This window comes from Nipponia nippon, unplaced genomic scaffold, assembly GCF_047370975.1.
Source record: "Nipponia nippon isolate SJK-2023a ecotype South Korea unplaced genomic scaffold, ASM4737097v1 scaffold_8, whole genome shotgun sequence".
NCBI lineage: Eukaryota > Metazoa > Chordata > Aves > Pelecaniformes > Threskiornithidae > Nipponia > Nipponia nippon.
The window spans coordinates 11310339-11332297 of record NW_028262402.1 but is presented as its reverse complement, the minus strand read 5'-3'; the positions used below and the strand labels follow the sequence as shown (position 1 = coordinate 11332297).

The window sequence follows — 21959 nt, the reverse complement described above, 5'->3', positions numbered from 1 at the left end:
AAACTCTTATAGGCAGGTTTGACCTTTACATTATAAATTTCATTTCATTGTAAGCTCTTACATTTATATTACTGCTTAACGTGAACTCTCACTGAAATGTGACCTGACAATTGCTATCTATATTTATTCAAGCTAAGCTTTCTGCTTAACAACCATCGGGCTAAAAGTATACTATAGTTACTGTAGAAATAATGTTTCCTGCTATTTCAGACAATGAAGGTCACACCAGCTTCACATAAAAGGAAATGTAATTTTTCATGTTTTTCAATTGTGGCATACATTTTAAATTCCTTGTTATAATCACCTATGATAGAGTGTTTGCCAAAACTGCCTTTTTCCCCAACGCCCTTTTCTCTTTTTTAAGTCAGGCATGTAGTTTATCATTAGCACTGCCCCGCCTACAGGCTAAAAATACCAAATACACAGATTCAAAACTTACTGAGGAACTGGGTTTGCGTGGCAAGGTTTTGGTAGCAGGGGGGTCTACAGGGGTGGCTTTTGTGAGAAGCTGCCAGAAGCTTCCACCATGTCCAACAGAGCCAATGCCAGCCGGCTCCAAGACAGACCTGCTGCTGACCAAGGCTGAGCCCATCAGCATTGTGGTAGTGCCTCTGTGATAACGTATTTAAGAAGGGGGAAAAACAACTGTGCAACTGCAGCTCTAGAGAGGAGTGAGAATAGGTGAAAGGAACAACCCTGCAGACACCAAGGTCGGTAAAGGAGGGGGAGTAGGTGCTCCAGGCGCTGGAGCAAAGTTTCCCCTGAGCCCCTGGTGAACACCATGGTGAGGCAGGCTGTCCCCCTGCAGCCCATGGAGGTCCATGGTGGAGCAGATATCCACCTGCAGCCCATGGAATACCCCACGCCAGAGCAGGTGGATGCCCGAAGGAGGCTGTGACCCCATGGGAAGCCCACGCTGGAGCAGGCTCCTGGCAGGATCTGTGGACCCGTGGAGACAGGAGCCCACGCTGGAGCAGGTTTGCTGGCAGGACTTCTGACCCCACAGGGGACTCATGCTGGAGCAGTCTGTTCCTGAAGGACTCTACCCCGTGGAAAAGGACCCACACTGGAGCAGTTCATGAAGAACTGCAGCCTGTGGGAAGGACTCATGCTGGAGAAGTTCATGGAAGACTGTCTCCTGTGGGAGGGACGCCACGCTGGAGCAGGGGATGAATGTGAGGAGTCCTCCCCCTGAGGAGGAAGGATCAGCAGAGACAACGTGTGATGAACTGACGGCAAGCCCCATTCCTCATCCCCCTGCACTGCTCAGGGGGAGGAGGTAGAAAATTGGGGAGTAAAGTTGAGCTGGGGAAAAAGAGTGGGGTGGGGGGGAAGGTGTTTTAGGTTTTATTTTCTCCTTACCTTACCCTGATTTGATTGGTAATAAATTAAATTCATATCCCCAAGTCAAGTCTGTTTTACCCATGACAGTAATTGGTGAGTGATCTCTCCCTGTCCTTATTTCAACCTTTTTGTTACATTTTCTCTCCCCTGTTCAGCTGAGGAGGGAGTGATAGATCCAGTTTGGTGGCACTTGGCGTCCAGCCAGGGTCAATCCACCCCAGCAATACAGCTGAAAAAAGACCCAAACCAAAAAAAAAACCAGTCTCAGGCCTGTCTGTGCCTGAATTTTATTCATGTATTCTTATCCTATTGGCAAAATAATTTTACCTTTCTGGAGTATGCATTCAAAGAAAGGATCCCAAAGAGATCCATAAGCTGCTAAACTTCATGTTCTTATCAAACCAGATCAATAAGAATAACTGCACAAGTCTAGTTCCATGATGAAAGATGTCGTTGATTTCTAATTCAGTTTTATCTGGACACTAGCACCTCAGTCCCTAGCTGGTCATCGGTACACAGTAACTATAGCTATTGTGCTAATTTCTGCATTACACATTTGTACATTAGACTTCGAAAGTTATTGGAAGGCTCAGAACAATAGATATCACTATCATGAAAAGACAGCTACTGAAATTTTGAGCACACTTTTCTAGTTGAAAACATCAGTTGCTTTTTAAGCAGATAAATGTATTTAGAAATATGCAGATATCATTATTTGTGCTCTGTAAGTATGCTTCCATGCTCACAGAAAATGCTCTATTGTACAATTTAAAACAATATAATTTCAACAAGTTGTAAAACATACAAATATTTATAAGATTGTTCTTAAAAACCAGATTTATGGTCTTTTTTGTAGACTAGTTACATGAGACACCTATTAACATTCATAGGATGTCAACATTTACAGCAATTTAACATACTGAAAACAAGATCAGTAGTTGGGTTGGGTTTTTTTCTGTGTGTGTTGTTTGCAGGTTTTTTAAGCAATGTATTTTAGCTACAAAATGGAGCATTTTCTGAAGCACTTATTCCATTCCTGGTTACAGTTCCCAATAAAGCATGTTTTATTTGGAAATAATTAATGATTTCAGTTACAAAGCACATATAATAAGAACTTTCAAATGTCCACTCTATCTGGCAGCATTGCAGCACAGCTGAAATGAAGTATTTTAGCACCCATAGCAAGAATTCGGGGGGGAGGAGGGGGCAGGAAATACCACAACACCATGGAGAAACTAATTCAGCAGCTATGTTAGCTTTGTGTCTGCACAAGTAGTACAAAATGTTTTGGTCCAGGGCTCCTTCTCTCCCTCAATAGCTCCATGCAAGCAATCCTAGACAGCCCAGGTCCTGTCTCGCAACAATCCTTACCTCCATACTCCTCCTTTCCCACAGGGATTTAACTCTGTCAAGAGACTGGAAATCTACCTGTTATGCAGTTAGCTTAGGAAAGAGAGGGTAACGTGAGTGTCTGAAGGTGGTTATACAAATGCTTACTGTCAAGGTGTTACACTCGTACAAGGATAGAGATCATCTGAGGCAAATATTATATTTGTGAAAACATGGAACTTGATAGAAACAACTGCAACACTAGCAGCAATCCAGCCAAAGCATGTCAACTGTATCCAATGAAATCCAGCAATGTCAATTTAATACACTGTAGTACACTGACCAAAAAAAGGACATTATATGGAGATGGGGGTGAAGTAATTACTATTAGTTTGACAGGAGATATACAAATTGCAACTAGTTGCAGAACACCATTGCCCATAATTGCACTTATATGCAATCTATAATTATGATAGGTCAAAATGTAGGGTATATAGCTCAAACTACTGAATGCATTGTACTTGCAGCCCCCAATCAAGTTTTGAGCCATCAGCTCTATTACTAAGTCCCTCAAAAGTTGCATCTAAAAACCTGCTAGCATACTAACTGTGGAACCCAATGCTAATATTGAATGTCATACATCCAAGACATGGATGTTCACTGTTTTATATGTTATTTGTAGACTTCAGTATTGTGAAGCAGTATTATAGAATGGTTACAGTGTGCTACTAGACAGGACTAGACAACCAACCACGTGACAAAACAGTTTGGCTGCTCCTGACATGCTTCTTGACAAGGGTAAATTCTGCCTTATGGACCAAACTCAACACAGGCATTAATGTAATAACTCTTCTCTAGAATATGTCCCTCCAAAATGATTTGACTCTGGAAGAATGCAGACCACTGAGTTCTATATGTTATCATTGGCATGGATGATAGCAACCCCAACATGAAATCAAGTATCATTGTGAAGTACCTCTAATATGCTTTCTGTATTAAAAATACAGCAGTTGCGAATGACTCTTAGAACAAATTCCACATCAACTGCTACAGTTGCATGGATCATACTTGTCCAGTGCGCCAATAACTCATCTGAGTTCATTTATGATAGGCATACCATAAAGAAAATCTTTGCAGCAAAAAGCCTGAATAAAATCGTCTTCACCAGAACACAAAATTACCTATCAACAGAAACCACTCTAAAATGGTTGGCCTTTAATACTAGTCCTAAAAATATGATATTGAATTGGCTTAATTTTCTGGATCATTCAAAGGAACACTGGAAAATATCATGTTGTTTTTGAAAACTACATCTATAAGGATTGGATATTTTCTGCTTTTAAATATCTCAAAGTCTAGTAGGCTTCTAACCTACTGCCTCTTAATTTTTCCCCTCATGTTCCCTTACACACAGTATGCTTAACTCAAGTTTCATGCAACAATCACACTGAAGCTTAGTGCAGGGGTTTTGTCTTTGAAGCACCAATAGCTGTTTGTGTTATTTGTACGGACATATATGAATTTTAAAATCTGGCTTCGACCACAAACCAAAAAGTGTTTGATGCATTCATCTCTAAAGTATGACAGCAATGTAGGAGAGGAATGAATTGCCTTCTTGTATTGCAGTCCATATTATAAAGTCATGACTTTCTAAGTTACTGGAATTATGAAATATAATTCAGATCTCAGAACTGAAACACACTATGGCTACCAATTCATCTGCTATGCAGTAAAGATGCACTTCCTAATTAGGTAAAACTTTCAGATATAAATTTTGTATGTTTATGATGAATAAAAATTTTAAATGATCAGATTTACTACAATGATCTTAATGCATCATTAAACATTCTCATCAGGCTAAAGTTAAGACTGTACTTTCCACTGTAATTTTGTGCAGTGCATGTAGGATGTGTAATGTAATACAGAGCACATACAGTAAGTACTAATTCAAGACTATGGCTTCCTCACAGAGACTCAACTCTTCTCCAGAATGCCATCTTGACTGGGGGACAGTCTTCAGACTAATCCACATAGTCTAAATTTGTTTATTGGATTTTGTAAATATTATTCTTCGTAAAAAGTGAGGAGCGCATATCCCTGTAAGGAGAAAGAGTCTAGCATGCTAGCAATCTTTGGAATAAAACCATTAATCCAAGTTTCTCTAATAACAGGACAAAAAAGTCTAAAAAGGTCCATCATATTTACTATTCAATCAGTTGTTCACTACTGCTCTCTAACAGCTCAAAGATAAATCGGTCACTTCGATGCTGATCGAATTACTCTCATGTAAGCAATTCCTAACTTTGGGACTGACCAAGATGATCAATGAGGCAAATCAGAGTAACAACAAAAGAAAGTAGAAATTACTGCACACATTTTCTCTAAAAAAAAAAAATCTGTCGTTCTTTAATACAGGCATAAAAAATTCAAAGTGACACTGAAGTAAAATAACCACACATTTTAATAGCTGATTCCTTAAGTTATGTCAAAAACCGGTAAAAATTGTCCAAATATCAATGCTGAATTCATATTTTTGGTATTACCTTTTCTTGGAATTGTTTTAAGTCAAGTCAGATAAGCCTACTGTTGGTCTCCATTGAATGTGATCTAATTATCCATAGCTATCAAGTAAAAGGTATTAATACTACTCAGAAATATTTGATTTAAAACATATTTTTTAAAACCATTGTACATACAATGGTCCTCTGAGCAAACCAAACATTTATAGCAAGATTTGGTATCAATCGTTGCATTTATCTTTTTGGAAGTTCTAGCTTGTTAGTTCCACAAAACAAACGAACTGAGATCAATTACTCTGTATTGTCCCTGTAACACATCAAATTTGTAAGCACTGACAAAAAACGTCCACAGACTGAGTGCCTTGTAGTCAAAATGAGACATGGTATGAATCCAGCCTCCACGACACCAAAGAAAAAGCTTTGCATTGCCCACCTGTACAGCAAATTTCACCCTGTGTTAATACATCTGCTAAAAGGGACTATCTGGCATATTAACAGTTTCCTTAAAATTGGCAGCTGTTTTTCTAAAAGGCAGTTGGTAATTGCTTTGTAAAACAATATGGCTTTTACAAAATCTGAAATCTCACCTGTTATTTTGATGTCAAAATAGTCTTTCTCAATAGCTATTGCAATTGCTTCAAAAGTTATAGCATACATTCTTAAAAGGTGAACCAAAGCAACCAAACACACAAAAGATAAAAGCATCAAGCAAATAAATATAAAAGATATACATAGCTCCTAAAAGAATAACTACAAGATATCTGAAAACATGATATCTAAAATCAGTTCATCATAAATATAAACGCTCCAGGATTCAGACTGGAATTTTCCATTTGTTTTTCTGAAAGACTGAGCTAACTGCTATTGCAAACTGGAAAGGAAGAATCCCACCAGTACAGACTCTGAACCACCATCAGCTGTGAAATAGAAGTTTGAGCCCTAACTTTCATAGAACCATAGAATGGTTTGGGTTGGAAGGGACGTTTAAAGATCATTTAGTCCAACTCTCCTGCCAAGGGCAGGGACATCTTTCACTAGATCAGGTTGCTCAAAGCCCTCTCCAGTCTGACTTTGAACACTTCCAAAGATGGGGCATCCACAACTTCTCTGGGCAACCTGTTCCTTTGTCTCACTATGCTCATCATAAAAAATATCTTCCTTATAGCCAACCTAAACCTACCCTCTTTCAGTTTGAAACCATTGCCCCTTGTCCTGTCACTAGAGGCTCTGGTGAGAAGTCTCTCTCCATCTTTCTTATGAGCTCCCTTTATATAATGCAAGGCCGCAATAAGGTCTTCCCAGAGCCTTCTCTTCTCCAAGCTGGACAACTCCAACTTTCAGTCTTTCTTCATTGCAGAGGTCCTTGAGCCCTCTGATCATTTTTGTGGCCCTCCTCTGAATCCACTCTATTAGGTCCATGTCTGTCTTGTGCTGGTAGCCCCAGAGCTGGAGGCAGTACTCCAGGCGGGGTCTCACAAAAGTGGAGTAGAGGGGGAGAACCACCTCACTCGACCTGCTGGCCACCCTTCTTTTTGTGCAGCCCAGGATGCGATTGCCTTTCTGTAAAAGCCCTTCTTCTTCTTTGCATCCCTTGCCAAATTCAGATCCAGCTGTGCCTTAGCTTTCCTGATCCCATCCCTACACATCCAGGCAGGGGCTCTATATTCTTCCCAGGATACATGTCTGGTTCCACTGCCTGTGCATTTCATTCTTACACTTTAGTTTGACCAAGAGGTCCTTCCTGAGCTGCGGTAGTCTCCTGCCTTCCTTGCCCAATTTCTTATACGTGGGAATGAAGAGATTATAGAAGTCAAAACCTTGAGTACAGCACCAGCCACACAGCCAGGCATTCACCTGTTCAATTCGTCTCCTCCTTCCTAAACCCCTTCTTCTGACTGGGAGGATAGGGAAGACCACCTGTGCCCTTGATCCTTTTAGCATTCTCCAAGGGTTGGATAGTCTCTTTTGACGGTTCTAGTAGGAATGCATGGTAATCTGTAGGGTTCACCAGGCTTGGCATCCTCTCAGTGACATTGTACAGGTGAGCTTCTTGTAGGCAGACAACTTCCCTAGAGAAGTTGTCTGGACAGCAAATGGGTGCTTCGGTGCCTCTCAGTAAGGAATGTTCAATTACTAACACTTCACATCCTTGTCTGATGGCATTGGTTCTAATGTATAAATCTCCTGCGCAAGTTCCCAGATGTTGAGCTGCCTGATGAGCTCTTCTGGTAACTTAGCTTCTTGTTTGAAAAGCTCTAGCTGTGCATGCTCCCAGCTAAAACATTGACTGCTGCCTTCAGGTGCTAGAGGGACTTCCAGATGCTGGAGCTCCACCCAGCCTCAGGTTTGGACAGCTATTTCATTCCTTGGGAGGTCTGTCTGGGTACAGATGTCAGCACAGGTAGGCTGTAGTGCTTCTGTTTGGGTTTCGGCCTCAGCCTTGCAGCTGCAGCAGGTGAAGACCATTTTCTGTCAGCAGGACACAGTCTCCTCATAGTTCTCAGAAAAAAATGGCCCACTTACTTATAAAATCATCATTCTTTTGAAAGATGTCGAACTTCTAAGTGTAATTCCCCAGAGACCTCAAAATTCTGGGTAGGCTTGCAGAGCCACCAGTTACTTTGACTGGCAGGGCTGCAACCTAAGCCTGCTGGTGAGGAGAGCAGGATCATCATCTGCTTCTGCTATGGATGAGCTCATTGAGGTGGCAGACTCAACTCGTGTCCCTCCAGGACTGGTCAAAAGAGCACCTTGAGATGCTTAGCATCTAGATAGGATGAAAAGGATTTCCAGACTTGCAAGAAAGATGGACCAGAGAAGACATGTTCTCTCAGACCATGGCCAAAGCCTCGTTCCTCAATATTCCTTCTAGCTGGTCATGTTTCCATGAAGAACTTCAGTAAAGCCGTCAGGCAACTACCTGTACTAGTTCTCAGTAGCAGCCATTTTTATACAGATCTTGTACTAGTTACTGTTGCACTACCTGGTACAAACTTGTCCCTAGCTTCGTCCTCTTGGCTTGACCAGCCATATTTTCTCAGCCTACAGACACAGCCCTTCTTTCCCAGGCTATTAAGTTGAACAGCACTGCAGGGTAACAGCAAAGGCCAGCTGATTCGCAACTTGCATCTGCCTGGGCCAGGCCTTCTGGGATGCTCCAGCACTTGGAGGAGACCCTCCTTACTCTGCCTAAATTCCCATTAGTTAGCTCTGCCCAGAGAGTCCAAAGGCTTAGTTGTCCTCATCTTCATTGTCCAAATATTTAGGCCAGGGTTTTGCAAACCTCCCAGGGACGGATCAAAATGCTGAAGGGAACAGAAGCACTGATTCCTACTGGTTCTACATCAAACCTGTCCTTTACAGAAAAAACACTTGATTCAGTAGAGAGGGTGTCAGCTCAGAAGATTGACACAAAATTATTGACTTTGTTCATTTGCTTCCTGAATTTTAAATATAAAATAAAAGCATAGGAACCCATGCAAAGAAAAGGGGGTTTTCCATATCTCCCATTTGTGTCATTTGCAAAATGTCCTTAGTCTTTTAATTCCAGTTGCTCCTACAGAGCAGCCACGGGACACTGCTGAAATCTGGGAGCATCGCCCGGCTACAGGGACTGCCCAGGACAGACGGAGTGCTACTGAAATCACAGACCCCTTCTGAGGCTAGAGAAGAAATAGGGAGGAACTGGGGAGAGATTTTGATCTCCTTTGACCTGTGCTGCTTGGGAAATGCATTTGCACACACAGCTGGAGAACCCAGAGGGAAATGCAGGAGGCCAGAAGGCAGCTGTTCAGGACACCTCATGGCCAAGGCCAAGCAATGTCTGGAGGAGGAGACACCCCACAAACCCAGCAGACCAGGCTCTGGCTGCAGCCACAACCACGACCATCACAACTTTTGCTCCAGCTCTCAAGCGGGAGCTCCAAAGCCACCACTACGGCAAAGAGGACAAGGACATTTCTGCATGTGGGAGAGGTGCCCAGCTGGATGACCTCCACAGTGGGGCACTTTGATGCCTAAAGCTGCAGCCGTCCCTCTTCCTCCCTGGCCACCAGCTCCTACAGCCAATGGGACACAGCACTGCCCTGGCATTGCCTACAACATTTCAAGACAGTTGAATTTACTGCTTGACTCTTGAGTCCAAACACCTGCAGCTCTGGAAAGGACGAGCAACAATCGCTATGCAGCAGCTTCTCCTCTTGTGGCTCCAGCATGCCAGGACACGGGCACCGGGCTGTGATGTCACCACCATGCAGCACAGGCATGATGGTGATGTTTGAGAACTTCCCTTCAGCACTCACAGCCAGCCGGTGCCAGTTCGTGACTGGGTCTGACCCCCCGGTTGTCCTGTAAGTGCCGCATGATGGTACTCAGGATGATCTGCTCCATGACCTTCCCTGGCACCAAAGTCAGGCTGACAGGCCTGTAGTTCCCCAGATCCTCCTTCCAGCCCTTCTTGTAGATGGGCGTCACATTTATTAACCTCCAGTCAAGTGAGATCTCCCCAGATAGCCACGACTGCTAATAGATGACGGAAAGTGGCTTGGTGAGCACTTTCACCAGCTCCCTCAGGACCCTTGTGTGGATTCCATCCAGCCCCATAGACTTGTACATGTTTAAGTGGTGTAGCAGGTCACTAACCATTTCCCTTTGGATTATGGGGGCTTCATTCTGCTCCCCATTCCTGTCTTCCAGCTCAGGGGGCTGGGTACCCTGAGAACAATTGGTTGTGCTATTAAAGACTGAGGCAAAGAAGGCATTAAGTACCTCAGCCTTCTCCTCATCCTTCATGGCAATGTTTCCCCCCACATCTAATAAAGGACAGAGATTCTTCTTAGCTCTCCTTTTGTTGCTAATGTATTTGTAGAAACATTTTTAATTGCCTTTTACCACAGTAGCCAAATAATTGGCCCCTCTAATTTTCTCTGTGCATATCCTCATGACATCCTTGTAGTCCTTCTGAGTGGCCTGCCCCTTCTTCCAAAGGTCATAAACTCTCTTTTTTCCTGAGTTTCAGTCAAAGCTCTCTGTTCAGCCAGACCGGTCTTCTTCCCTGCCGGCTCATCTTTCGGCACATGGGGACGGCCTGTTCCTGTGCCTGTAAGAATTGCTTCTTGAAGAAAGTCCAGCCTTCCTGGACTTCTTTGCCCTTCAGGACTGCCTCCCAAGGGACTCTCTCAACCAGGCTCCTGAACAGGCCAAAGTCTGCCCTCCAGAAGTCCAAGGTTGAAGTTCTGCTGACACCCCTCCTTACTTCTCCAAGAATCAAAAGCTCTGTCATTTCATGATTGCTATGCCCAAGACGGGCAACCATCACATCACCCACAAGTCCTTCTCTGTACACAAACAACTGGTCCAGCGGGGCGCCTGGACCCAAATACTCTCGAAAGCAGATTCCCAGGGGACCTTACTAACCAGGTCCTTGAGCAGCCTAAAGGCTGCTCTTCCAAAATACAGGGTAGCATCTCTGCTGACAGTTTTTCTCATCTTGCCAAAGATCCCAAACTCAAAAATTTCATGATCACTGTGGCCAAGACAGTCACCGATCATCATTTCACCCACAAGACCATCTCTATTTACAAACAACAGATCTAGGAGGGCACCTTTCCTAGTCAGCTCCCTTAGCACCTTTATCAAAACGTAATCTCAATGTGCTTCAGGACCTTGACAGGCCTTTGGAGTGGGCCCATGCAAACCTCATGAAGTTCAACAAGGATAAGTGCAACACCCTGCACCTGGGTCGGGGCAATCCCCAGCATCAGAACAGACTGGGGGATGAAGGGATTGAGAGCAGAGAAGGAGTAAAGGGCGTGTGGTGGACAAAAAATTGGACATGAGCTGGCAATGTGTGCTTGCAGCCCGGAAAGCCAACCATATCCTGGGCTGCATCAAAAGAAGCATGGCCAGCAGGTGGAAGGAGGTGATTCTGCCCCTCTACTCTGCTCTGGTGAGACCCCACCTGGAGTACTGCGTCCAGCTCTGGAGTCCTCAGTACAAGAAACACTTGGACCTGTTAGAGGGGATCCAGAGGAGGGCCGCAAAAATGATCAGAGGTCTGGAACACCTCTGCTATCAAGAAAGGCTGAGAGAGTTGGGATTGTTCAGCCCGGAAAAGGGAAGGCTCTGGGGACACCACCTTGTGGCCTTTCAATACTTGAAGGGGGCTTAGAAGAAAGATGGAGAGAGACTTCTTACCAAGGCCTGTAGTGACAGAACAAGCGACAACAGTTTTAAACTGAAAGAGGGTACATTTAGATTGGATTTAAGGAAGACATTTTCTTATGTGGGCGTGGTGAGACACAGGAACAGGTTGCCCAGAGAAGCTGTGGATGCCCCATCCCTGGAGGTGTTCAACGTCACGTTGGACAGGGCTTTGAGCAACCTGATGTAATGAAAGATTCCCATGCTCGTGTCAGGGCGGCTGGACTAGATGTTCTTTAAGGGTCCCTTCCAACCCAAAACACTCTGTGACGCTGTGAATTTCCTAGACCTCTTCAGATCTGCTGTATGACAGTTCCAGTTAACATCTGGGAAGTTGAAGTCACCCATCAGGACAAGGGCAACCGAGTTCGAGAAGGGGTTAATTCCCTATAGATTAAGACATCAGTGTCAGCATCCTGGCTGGGTCATCTAGAACAATACCATCTGCTTTCTTAGCTTTTCTCCTAATCCTTACCCAGAGGCTCTCAACCATGTCACCCCCAGCTGCAAGCACTGTACAGTCCAACCCCTCCTTCACACACAGTGCTACCCCTCTGCCTCGCCTGCCCTGCCTGTCTCTCCTGAAGAGCCTGTGGCCGTCCATCTTCCCACCAAGTCTCACTTAGACCAACGTTGTCAGAGCTCTGGGACTGAGCCAAAGCTTCCAGTTCCTCGTTTATTCCTCACGCTGCAGGCATTAGTGTACAAACATTTGAAATGTGCTCCACTGTATGTGGTACATTGCGGAGCAGAGTGAAAGCCCTCACTAGCACACTGTCACTCAAACCTCGTCATGCTGTCCCAGAGCCTATCACTAGTAACCCCGTCCTGCCTCACATCTCTGCAGAACCAGCTTCCCAAGCAATGGCCACAGCCTGGGCTTCTGCAGGAGAGGGCAGCCAGCACCTCTGCCATATGGAGAGCTGCTACACTTCAGCGCAACACTTCAAGCAGCAGACCACAGGGCATGTCACTGCATTGAAGCTTCATGCTGTGGACCTAGCTGGGCCCTTGGTCCTTGAGAAGAAAAGCTGGCTTGAGAAGGCAGGCCGGCCCCTTTGCAAACTGCCACCTTGCATTGAGCTGCAAAGATGGGGTCAGGCTTATTTTTGTGGGAGCTCCCCTTTGTCCCCATTGCACTAACACCACCTTGAGCACTCCAGGATGGAGAAGTCATGGGAAGGCCTCTTTTGTGTTTCCCCCTCTACTCCCCGACAAGCTGCGAGTGGCCCAGGAGGGGAGCATCTCAGGGCATGGAGGTGTATTTTCAAGTATTCAGGTGTTAAAATTCCAAGTCTCAAAAAGAAGTTTGAGGAAAATTTTAGTTGGAATAAAAAGAAAACATGAACTTGAAAAAAATCTTTACTTGCAATAGTTCTGTAGATCTGGAAGCCCACAAGCAAATGAAAACATCTGCTTATGAAGTCAAGTGCTAGGAATCTTAACCAGAAGTCTATCAACCAATTTTGCCTATTAACATTGTTCTCAAGTAAATATGCCCTTTTTACATCATATCAAATGCTTTACAGCTAGGAACAATCATCTCTACTGAACAAAAGGTTATGACTGAAGAACTAACCATAAGTCTTCCTTTTCTAGATAACTACCTGGCCAAATTAAAGGCACATTTATTACATATGTCACAGTATCTGTAATGGCTTTTATTCTAGGTGGCACAGACAGCATAGACTTTAATCCATGGAGACCCTCAGTAAATTTCCTGGTTAAACATGTGCATTGAAATCTCTTCACTCTATTGTTATCATTAGGTATATTACAGCATATAACAATACCACCTGTTAACTAAGCAAACATAACTATAACTGAAATGTTGAGGTAGCATTTCAAAATAACATGCTTTCAAATTCCTTGCCATCCAAAAAGATTAAAACTGTTCAGCACTTCTTAAAATAACTGCTTCCACTATTTCAACCAAGACTGTAGGAAAGTGGGAAAAAAGGCAAGCTTTAAAAAACTATCTTTATTATTTTGTCTTACATTTAAACAGGGATGTATTTCATTTTTAGACATCCAGCCAATGTTGACTTCATTAGTTTAGACAGGAAAAAAAGGATATAAATGCAAATCATATTGGCATAACCTGAACATAACTGCATTAGTACTGACCGCTTCGCTTTGCTACAAGAAAACCTTCTTTAGCATTAAAATCAAGCACTTAAAAAAAATATTGCTGAAAAGCAAATGCCTAGATACTGATCATTTCCGCAAATAAATAGGTTTTTTATATTCAAATATTTTAAGTCCACAATATACACACTTTCTTGTTATGTCTATGGAGTTCAGATCATACAAACACTGTACAGGTCAAAAACTTTTGAGAATAAAACTAATCAGGTGTGTGAGAAATACACATACCACATGTACTTACAAATCTTACTAAGCAACAAATTTGGTCAAGTACTACAAAGAAGGATGTGTTTTCATATGAGAATGGTCAAGTACCCTCCTACCTTTTCAGCTCAAATAAAAACAAAGAAGTAACTTCATGAGTTTGAGATGATCAATAACACAAACTGGTGGAGTGGAAACTTATGACCTGTTAAACAATATGTTTTTGTAGGCCAAGTTCAGGCTTTAAAACAAAAACTTGAGATCATTAACAGTAATAATGACAAAGATCAAAGTATACATATGAGCACACAATCCAAACAATAAAATACACTTTTGGTTAAGGAAAAATAAATTACAAAATACAATTGAAATCCTTGTAAATGCAATAAGGAATTCAAAGGTGTGCATTTATTTTAATACACATTTTAAATGCTACCACAAAACAGACTAAAAATAAATAAGTATGCCAAAAGGCATGTGTGGATAGAAAAAAAATGCTAATTAGGTCTAGAAGAATTATAAAAAGTAAAGATAATCTGAGTTTTGGTCAACAGATCTGTCTAGTCACTTCCATCTTTCACACCACTTCTTCAATAACTGGCAGCTAAACATGACAAAACCACACCTCTGTCATTATGGCTTTAAAAGAAGCATATATTTTCTGAAGAAGAAAATACAAAATGGCCTGCCTTGTCTACAGAACTGCTGGTTTGTTCATATTGCAGGCACTTCATTGGACTGTGGGGAAGTACCCGACACATCCTTGCCATCCTACTATAGTAGTGACATTACACTGAAAGACAGGAAATTCCCAGGAAAAAAAAACCTGGGGAATTTTGGATGCTATGGGCTAGTAGGCAGAGAAGGGAGAAGTCTAACTCACTTCCACTGCATTTGTTTTCTAAATTAAAGAGTAAAATAACTTACAAACGTATCTCTAACATTACATGGCACATCCATATTTTCAAGTTAAAGATGTTGTCAATCATCAATTACCTTAGAGAACATATAGGCTTTAATACTTATTCCACTTTAACCAGATTCACATTTATTTCTTCTTTTATAACTCCTCTGTAGATCCTCTTTTGAAGGTATTTCAATCTTACTAACATTACTGGAAGCACAATTTAAATTATACAAAATTCTGTATTCTTTGTACAAACACTCTTGCCATTTCTACTGTACTACACTTCCATTGTAGGCATAGCAGAAGTAGGTTTTCAAACCCAGAGGCTACTGGAAATACTTTCTGTTCATTAGTATTGCCAGCATTTAGACAACTGTCAACAGTTAAATCAGTCTCCTCAGTATCTCTAGATAGTGACTGTACCACAATATCACAGACGGGGTTTAATGCTGATACAATTTGACTACAAAAATCAATGCAGGTGTCAGAAAAGAAAAGAATCTTAAGATTTTATTATTTTTCTATTCGGTTGTATATCTGTATTTTTCTTCTGCATTTCTGAAGAAAATTACTTTTGACATGCTGTTATGAACTCAAATAATAGATTTATGACATTTGTCTTCAGCTAAGACACAGCTAGTACTTCCTAGGACAGGAGAAATACTTTCCAAGTTTAGTTTTGCTGAAGATACTGTTCATTTGTACCATTTCATTGGTCCATTTGTTGATAGTCAAAGAAGCACTTGTATTTGACAAAACCTTAAAGCTTTCCGAACAGATGAATTAAAGAAACAAAAGATGAATGCAGGAAAACCAAATCAAAGCACACAGGCATGACATTGTTTTTAAGGGAGTCCTTGGAAAACATGTGGTCATAACGAAGTTTGTTTGTTTGTTTTTTGGTTTTTTTTTTAAAGATCACAAGACAGTAGTTGAACAAATATGCAATTTCTGTGTTCTGCTTGGTTCTAGTTCATTTGTGGCGCTGAACGGTTTTCCTTTTCCTCCGCTTGAAAAAACAGCAGCACCTGCAGGTGTGACATGAATTACATATGATATAAAAAGAAATCACAAAACTGAACTCGGTTTACTGTATTTGTTTCACTTGAAGCATGTAGTTCAGGTATAGCCAGCACCACAAGGAACACATTAAGCTCTATTGCAGGTGATTGATTTATTAGTGAAAGAAACTGAAGTAGAGATATTTTTGACACATTACATTTTTTTGGGGAAAAAAGTATCAAGTGAAAAGAGCTATCATAAAAATACCTATTAAGTTTAGAGTATTGTGTGAGGGTATCAAAAGCTCAGGCATTATAGTCTGACTTAAAAATGTATTTGTAAGAATAAGGAATGTTTCATTACCTGAGTACTCTTTCACATTAACTAGTAATATGCCAAATACAAGCTTGAACTTAAGATTGTGTCACCTGAACCGTGTACTTACGAAACTACTGTTGCTAACACAAGAAAACAATTTGAGTTTCCTTTGTCAACCAGAATTTGCAAAAACTTCCCCAAGGATATTTCCCAAAATATTTTAGAAGAAAATGTTCATGAACAATATAATTAACATTCTGATTCAGTGCTGTGATATTACTACAGTGAAAAATCACAGCTTTAAGTATATTGAAGTATACTGACATACTTTCTTCTGCTTTATTGCATACTACATGAAGGAAACTAAAATTGACAAATACTGCGAATTTCACTTAGCAAATAGAGACAGTCTGAAAGTAACTGAAAAAACACTACAAAAGGAAAAAGAATTTGAGGGAGTTAGAGACAGATAATACAGAGGAGGACTGCAGAAGTCCAGGAAGTATTTTTGAAAATAAAGAGGAAAGCAACAAATATACAAAGAAAACTTTTTCATTTGCATATAATGTTAGCCTTATTTTAAGCAACTCCCAGCTCCTGACCACCACCTTTAAAATTAAATCTTCCACTTAGTATTCACAAATTGCAATCAAAAGTGAACATGCAAGCTGTCTACCTTAACAGAGCTTGGAGTTCTGCATTTAGTTATTGAATTCTGACTTGCAGTGCTATATACTCAAGAGTCTTTCTGAAACTATGAAGTACAACAGAAGTGAAAATACAGATGTACTGCATCAATAGCCTATGAGCAAGTCCTTAAGTTCACCAAGCATTTTATGTCACTAAAATTGGAAAGGAATCTTGCTGATTTAGTTTGGAATACAGGAAACGGGGAAAGCATTTGAAAACCAGGGAGAACAAGGGTCTAAAAATAAGGTTCTACAAGGGGTGAGAACAACATCCAAAGGAAGGGGAGACAGAAGTTACCTTCTCGAAATATCCAAGGGTACCCTGTTGCTCAGTCACTGAAAAAGCAGCAGTGGGCAGAGGCAGACCACAGCTGCTCTGAGAGTTACATAACTTTCAGTAGAAAAAAAACACTGGTTATTGATGGAGAGGAAGCCCCAAATTAAAACTCAGTAGGGGAAACTACATAGATAAATATTTTTACAGCTAGCAGAAATATCATACTGTGTTTATTAACTTTAAGTATTTCTAAAAGAGGTAATTTTTTTGAAGGCTAGTAGCCACCAACTGCAACCGGAATTCCCCCATAACTACTAACCCCTTTTTCTTAGCATCTATCTACAACTAACATCTATTACAACTTAAGCTTTGAATTTACATGCAGATGTATGGAGTCTAATTTAGTTTAATCCTTCTTTCACCCCAATCTTTTCCCAAGTATTTTATATATGTATATACAACAAAACATCAAATCAAAACAAAGCATTTTACAGTGGTCCCTCCCTTCCAACGTGCGTTATCCTATGATCCTGTACATGAGGAAATCCTACCCTGGACTGTGATGGCAAATCAGTTTTGTACCTGTTTCAGATTAGGAGGCCTCAAAGAAAGCTTACAGAAAAATTTTGTCTTGATTCGTAATTTTAGTATATACAGAACACGCGTTACACAAGTAACCGTAGGAAGATGAAAGTGTGGCAGACAGTTAATTTGTATTCTAGAAAAACAATCTAGAATTTTAACTCTTCAGTGTTTAACTAGGTTTTGCTTATATGGAGTATGTCTCAAGGAACAGCAAATCCCACTTAAATGCTTAGGACTGCTTGGATTCTCCGTGCAATTGAAGGACACTTTAGGTTTTCTTGCTTTCCTTCCCAGAAAATTTTAACCCATCCTTGCTGCAAATCTCATACTGTCCCTTATTCCTTCTCTCCATAGCCTATTTAGTTTGCTACTTCTCTGTCAACCAGAGAAGAAAAGCATCATGCAATGGGGAATTCAAAAGTTCTACCTTTAACCAACATAAAGCACTGCTTTTTTAATCTCCTGGTCTTCTGGAGTTTGCGTAATACTATTACAAAGAGTATCACTTCTATTAACGGCCTTTTTTTTTTTTTTAATTATAAGAACTATTCAACTGTATTTTAGTTCAGGGAATTTCACTAAAAGCTGAAGACTTATTTGCTGTGGGAAAACAAATCCCTTATTAATATATAATATATCTAAAAATTATTAAAGGAATGCAAATTCCATAGAGCATTGTAAACAACAGGACTGGCTTGCAAACTTACCGAAATGTATATTTATCAGCCTAGAAGTGCTAGACCTGTCAAACCTTCCAATACCAAATAAATGTCATTTTAAAATATACTCACATTTACACAGGAATAAAACAAGTCAGATTACACTGCCTGGTAATAAATTTTATGAAAGAAATGTAACCCCAAAATTAGAGCTCCATAGTGCAGAATCTCTCAAAGAGTATAATGTAAAATAGAAATGCAGACATGTTCTTAAGAATACTGTCACTAGAGGGTGTCATTATCACTTTTATGTATATATATATATATTTTTTTTAATATATGTATTACATTGCTTGAAGCCGTATTTAAAGCTACAGATAAGGGCATTATTAATGAGTATTAAACCACAAATTTATCATATTATTCAACACACATGCAAAATGCATAAGAATAGATATGCTTTGAAAATTTCGAATTCTAGGAAAGGAACTTTTTTCTAAAGAAAGCATTTAATGACTGCTAACCTCTTTCTCTGTAGGGTATAAAACATTTCTATAGCAGGCAGTATAATACCAATTTATGAAACTCAAGAAACAACTTATTTTTCCTGTACAATCTAAAGTGACCTTTGAGATATTATCTAAGGTAGCAATCTCAGTATTATGGTTACAAACATTTCTTGTCCTACTTAAAACATTATCATACCTTTTTTCTGCTAAATACCCTTCCCTCTACCACTTGAGCAGTCCCATGGCACAACATGCTAAAGCAACTTCAGTTCTCATTTGTGTTTAGATAGTCGTGGTTTTATATTTGTCATCCAGCATGTGGCAGCACTTTACTGGAGGATTATTTTAAAGTGGCACAAAAAATGCATGATGCAAAAAAGACAGATCATATCATCTTTTCCTGTTTGCCCTTCTCTGTTCACCCGTGGCAGAGCCTTTTAGTTAACCAAATAACACGTGCTTCATAGAAAAAAATGTTCTGATGGCTCACAAAGAGTTAATGAAAGAAAGGCTAATTGCTCAGTGATAACAGGAAAACCATCTGTAGAAGATAAGATCCGCAAGTGCCAGGACAGAGCAGTGATCAGTTTAGTTTTCTCCCTGCTTTACAGCTCCAGTAAGTAACAACTGAAATAGGGCTGAAAGCTACGTTTCTAAAAAAAATCCGAAGAAACCCCCCCCAAAATAGAAAACCCACCAAAAAAACCCACAACCCAACACCCACCGCTAAGTCATGCTTGCTGCACAGCAACACCTGAGGAGCACGAAGATGACAAGATTTAGAATATATACTGCATGTGAGTATATAAACATATATCAAACACTGGAAGTTTTGGATTAATATTCCAAAACAATAAAATGCTTACTGAAAAAAAAAATCCTTAGCATTTCTGATTTACAGCATCCCACTGAAATGGTAATAGAACGTCTAATATTCAGCTAAACAATATCTGTGTTCATAGTTAAAAATCACACATGATAGCGCACCCTTTCTTCAATCTTTTAAACAAAGATATAGTCATGCTAAGCTTCTAAAACTACGAAAACATCTAGAATAAAGAATGAAGTGTTTCTAAAAAAATATTCAAGTTTGTCTCCTCAGAACATGAAGAAATGTTACAAACAGAAGATACCAGCAAGAGAGGTTAACTTTGTTCATATTTTCAGATGGAGAAAAGATCATGAAAGAGGTACAAAGTGAGAATCTCTTGATAAAACAATGTCTTATTTAAAACATCTGTATCACAGACATGAAAGATACTGACTGATACGTGCATTTCCTTACACTCTTCAGCAGTGTAAAATCTATAAATGGATGTTTAAACATCTCACAATACCTATTGATATTAAGTTTGTAACTATCACGTTAAAATGCAAAACTACCTAAACCTTCTAAAGCATTGTTATTGAAAAAAAATTTATACCTATACATCGATGTCTGATAGCAATGCTGGGGGTGTGGGTGGGGGGGTATGCATGGGTGTTGCTTTAATTACTGTCAAAATAGAAAATGACTTCTACTCCCCAAAAAAAAGTGAATGAGGAAACTGCAGTTTAAATAGACACTGCTGGAAAACTAATTTGTGTGTCTCATATTGAAAAAGAAGATTAATCTAAAGAGTAGGATATTGAGAGTAGATATTTTGTCTGTAAGAAAACCAGCAAAGAGTAGGCCAAAAAGGACAAGGATAGCTTATTTGTCCATCAATTATTCATATCAGAGGAAATGAAATCCTACACTTCTAAAGCAGCCGCAGCATCTTGGTTTCTGAGAATTCTCTTTATTTTCTGTAGATAACTAAGCATAGGTTTTATTGTGCTAAGCACTACTCAAAACTTTAGAAAGGTAATCTTTTCCTGTGTGTGCCTAAACTGGGCATAAGGAAGGTTATCATTGCACTTATCCAAAGGGAGGGGACAGGGAATTTCTCTATGTGCAGTCTGTCAACATCCTTGCTCTTTGGGGTCTTTTTTTTATTTTATATATATATGTAAGAAAACTGAATTCTTGCCAGAAAAATAATAATACAGTAATCTGCAAAGATGGCAGATAAAGAACTGGTCTTCTCAGTGCTCACAGAAAGCTAGTGCACAAGTGTGGCACAACAGACACCTCCATTCACATTTTTTAACTACACATGCACATCAATCTTACATACCAAAACCAGAAGCTGCAGAACAATCACTTCAACAAAAATTTGTACTTTGAGAAATTTCCTCTTATCTAAAAGTTAGGAAAATGAGCCCTACAAAACGTATTGCTATTAATAAGGAATGCTTACTGGATTTTTCTGCTACTAATGTACCCTTCATACTTGAGTGCCTCTATTTTATGATAAACTAGATCCATACCCTTGTAAAATCCTATTCCAAGCACAATTATGAAGAACATGTTGAAAGTTATACTGCCTTTAGCTATGAAGATTATCTTCTGTACTATTTTGCAAGTCTGACTTTACTACTCAAATATATATACATGCATTGTCCATCCCATGTTAACAGACCTTAGTATTTTCCCCTTTCACTACACTGTAACTTAAAGGAACCCTGAAGTTATGTTTTAGTAATTAGTTAATAGGTTGTCAGAGTAATAGTCCAGTAAATAGTATGTTTACAGAGATAATAGGCAAAGCTAAAACATTTGCTAGCATTTATTGTTCACATAAGTGAGTTATTTTCTAGATGTTAAAATACTAGCTGAATGCCACAACATCTGAAAATAACGTTTTCTCCTCTAAAACAGGATAGCAAGTGAGACAAAAATATTCTAATACCCACTAAAAATGATTAAATAAAGTACACCACAGACTACACAAAAGCAAGCAAGATTTGAAGCAGGCAAAATAGCTCCTGAAGGTGACTGTTTGTAAAACCAGTTAATTGTTTCATAATATTAAAACATGTTTTGTGATTTCCAGATGGACTTGTTATTTTAAAATTCTCTGAAATTAGTTTTAAACCAAATAACAAGAATAAAGCCCCTGGGGCTATTTCTGCCTGCCTGTGCTGTAGAACTCACCACATGTTCAACACTTTCTGGCAGCTATACAGAAAGAGAGTAAGGGAAAAAAGAGAATCAGAATACTACACAGAGGAAGAATTTCACATCTTTCATACATAACTTTTGGTAGTCATAACACTGTCTTAAAATAAGTATTTCAACCTTAGTTGAAATATCAAAAATGCATGCACTTCTCTAGCATAGAGATGTGTTATTGAGGGCTTAACCTAAAAAGCACAAGCTATAGAAAGTCTACTATTTAAATAT

At 40.0% G+C, this 21959-nt stretch overlaps 1 protein-coding gene across 11 annotated transcripts in view; it reads right to left on the bottom strand.

Moving 5' to 3' along the window:
* Positions 1 to 13202: 13202 nt before the first annotated feature.
* The window catches only part of CSNK1G3 (casein kinase 1 gamma 3), an 85027-nt gene continuing 76270 nt past the window's right edge, over positions 13203 to 21959 (bottom strand). For 5 of the 11 annotated variants that reach the window (XM_087741983.1, XM_087741981.1, XM_087741984.1 and 2 more), the window contains 2 exons: positions 21711 to 21734; positions 13204 to 15680 (listed from right to left, as the gene is read on the bottom strand). In XM_087741983.1, the coding sequence (XP_087598109.1) occupies positions 15626 to 15680; positions 21711 to 21734 (79 nt within the window). In that variant the 3' untranslated portion in view covers positions 13204 to 15625. Of the gene's footprint in view, positions 15681 to 21710; positions 21735 to 21959 lie in introns of all 11 variants that reach the window. The other 6 variants (XM_087741985.1, XM_087741992.1, XM_087741995.1 and 3 more) reach the window with 4 other exon arrangements.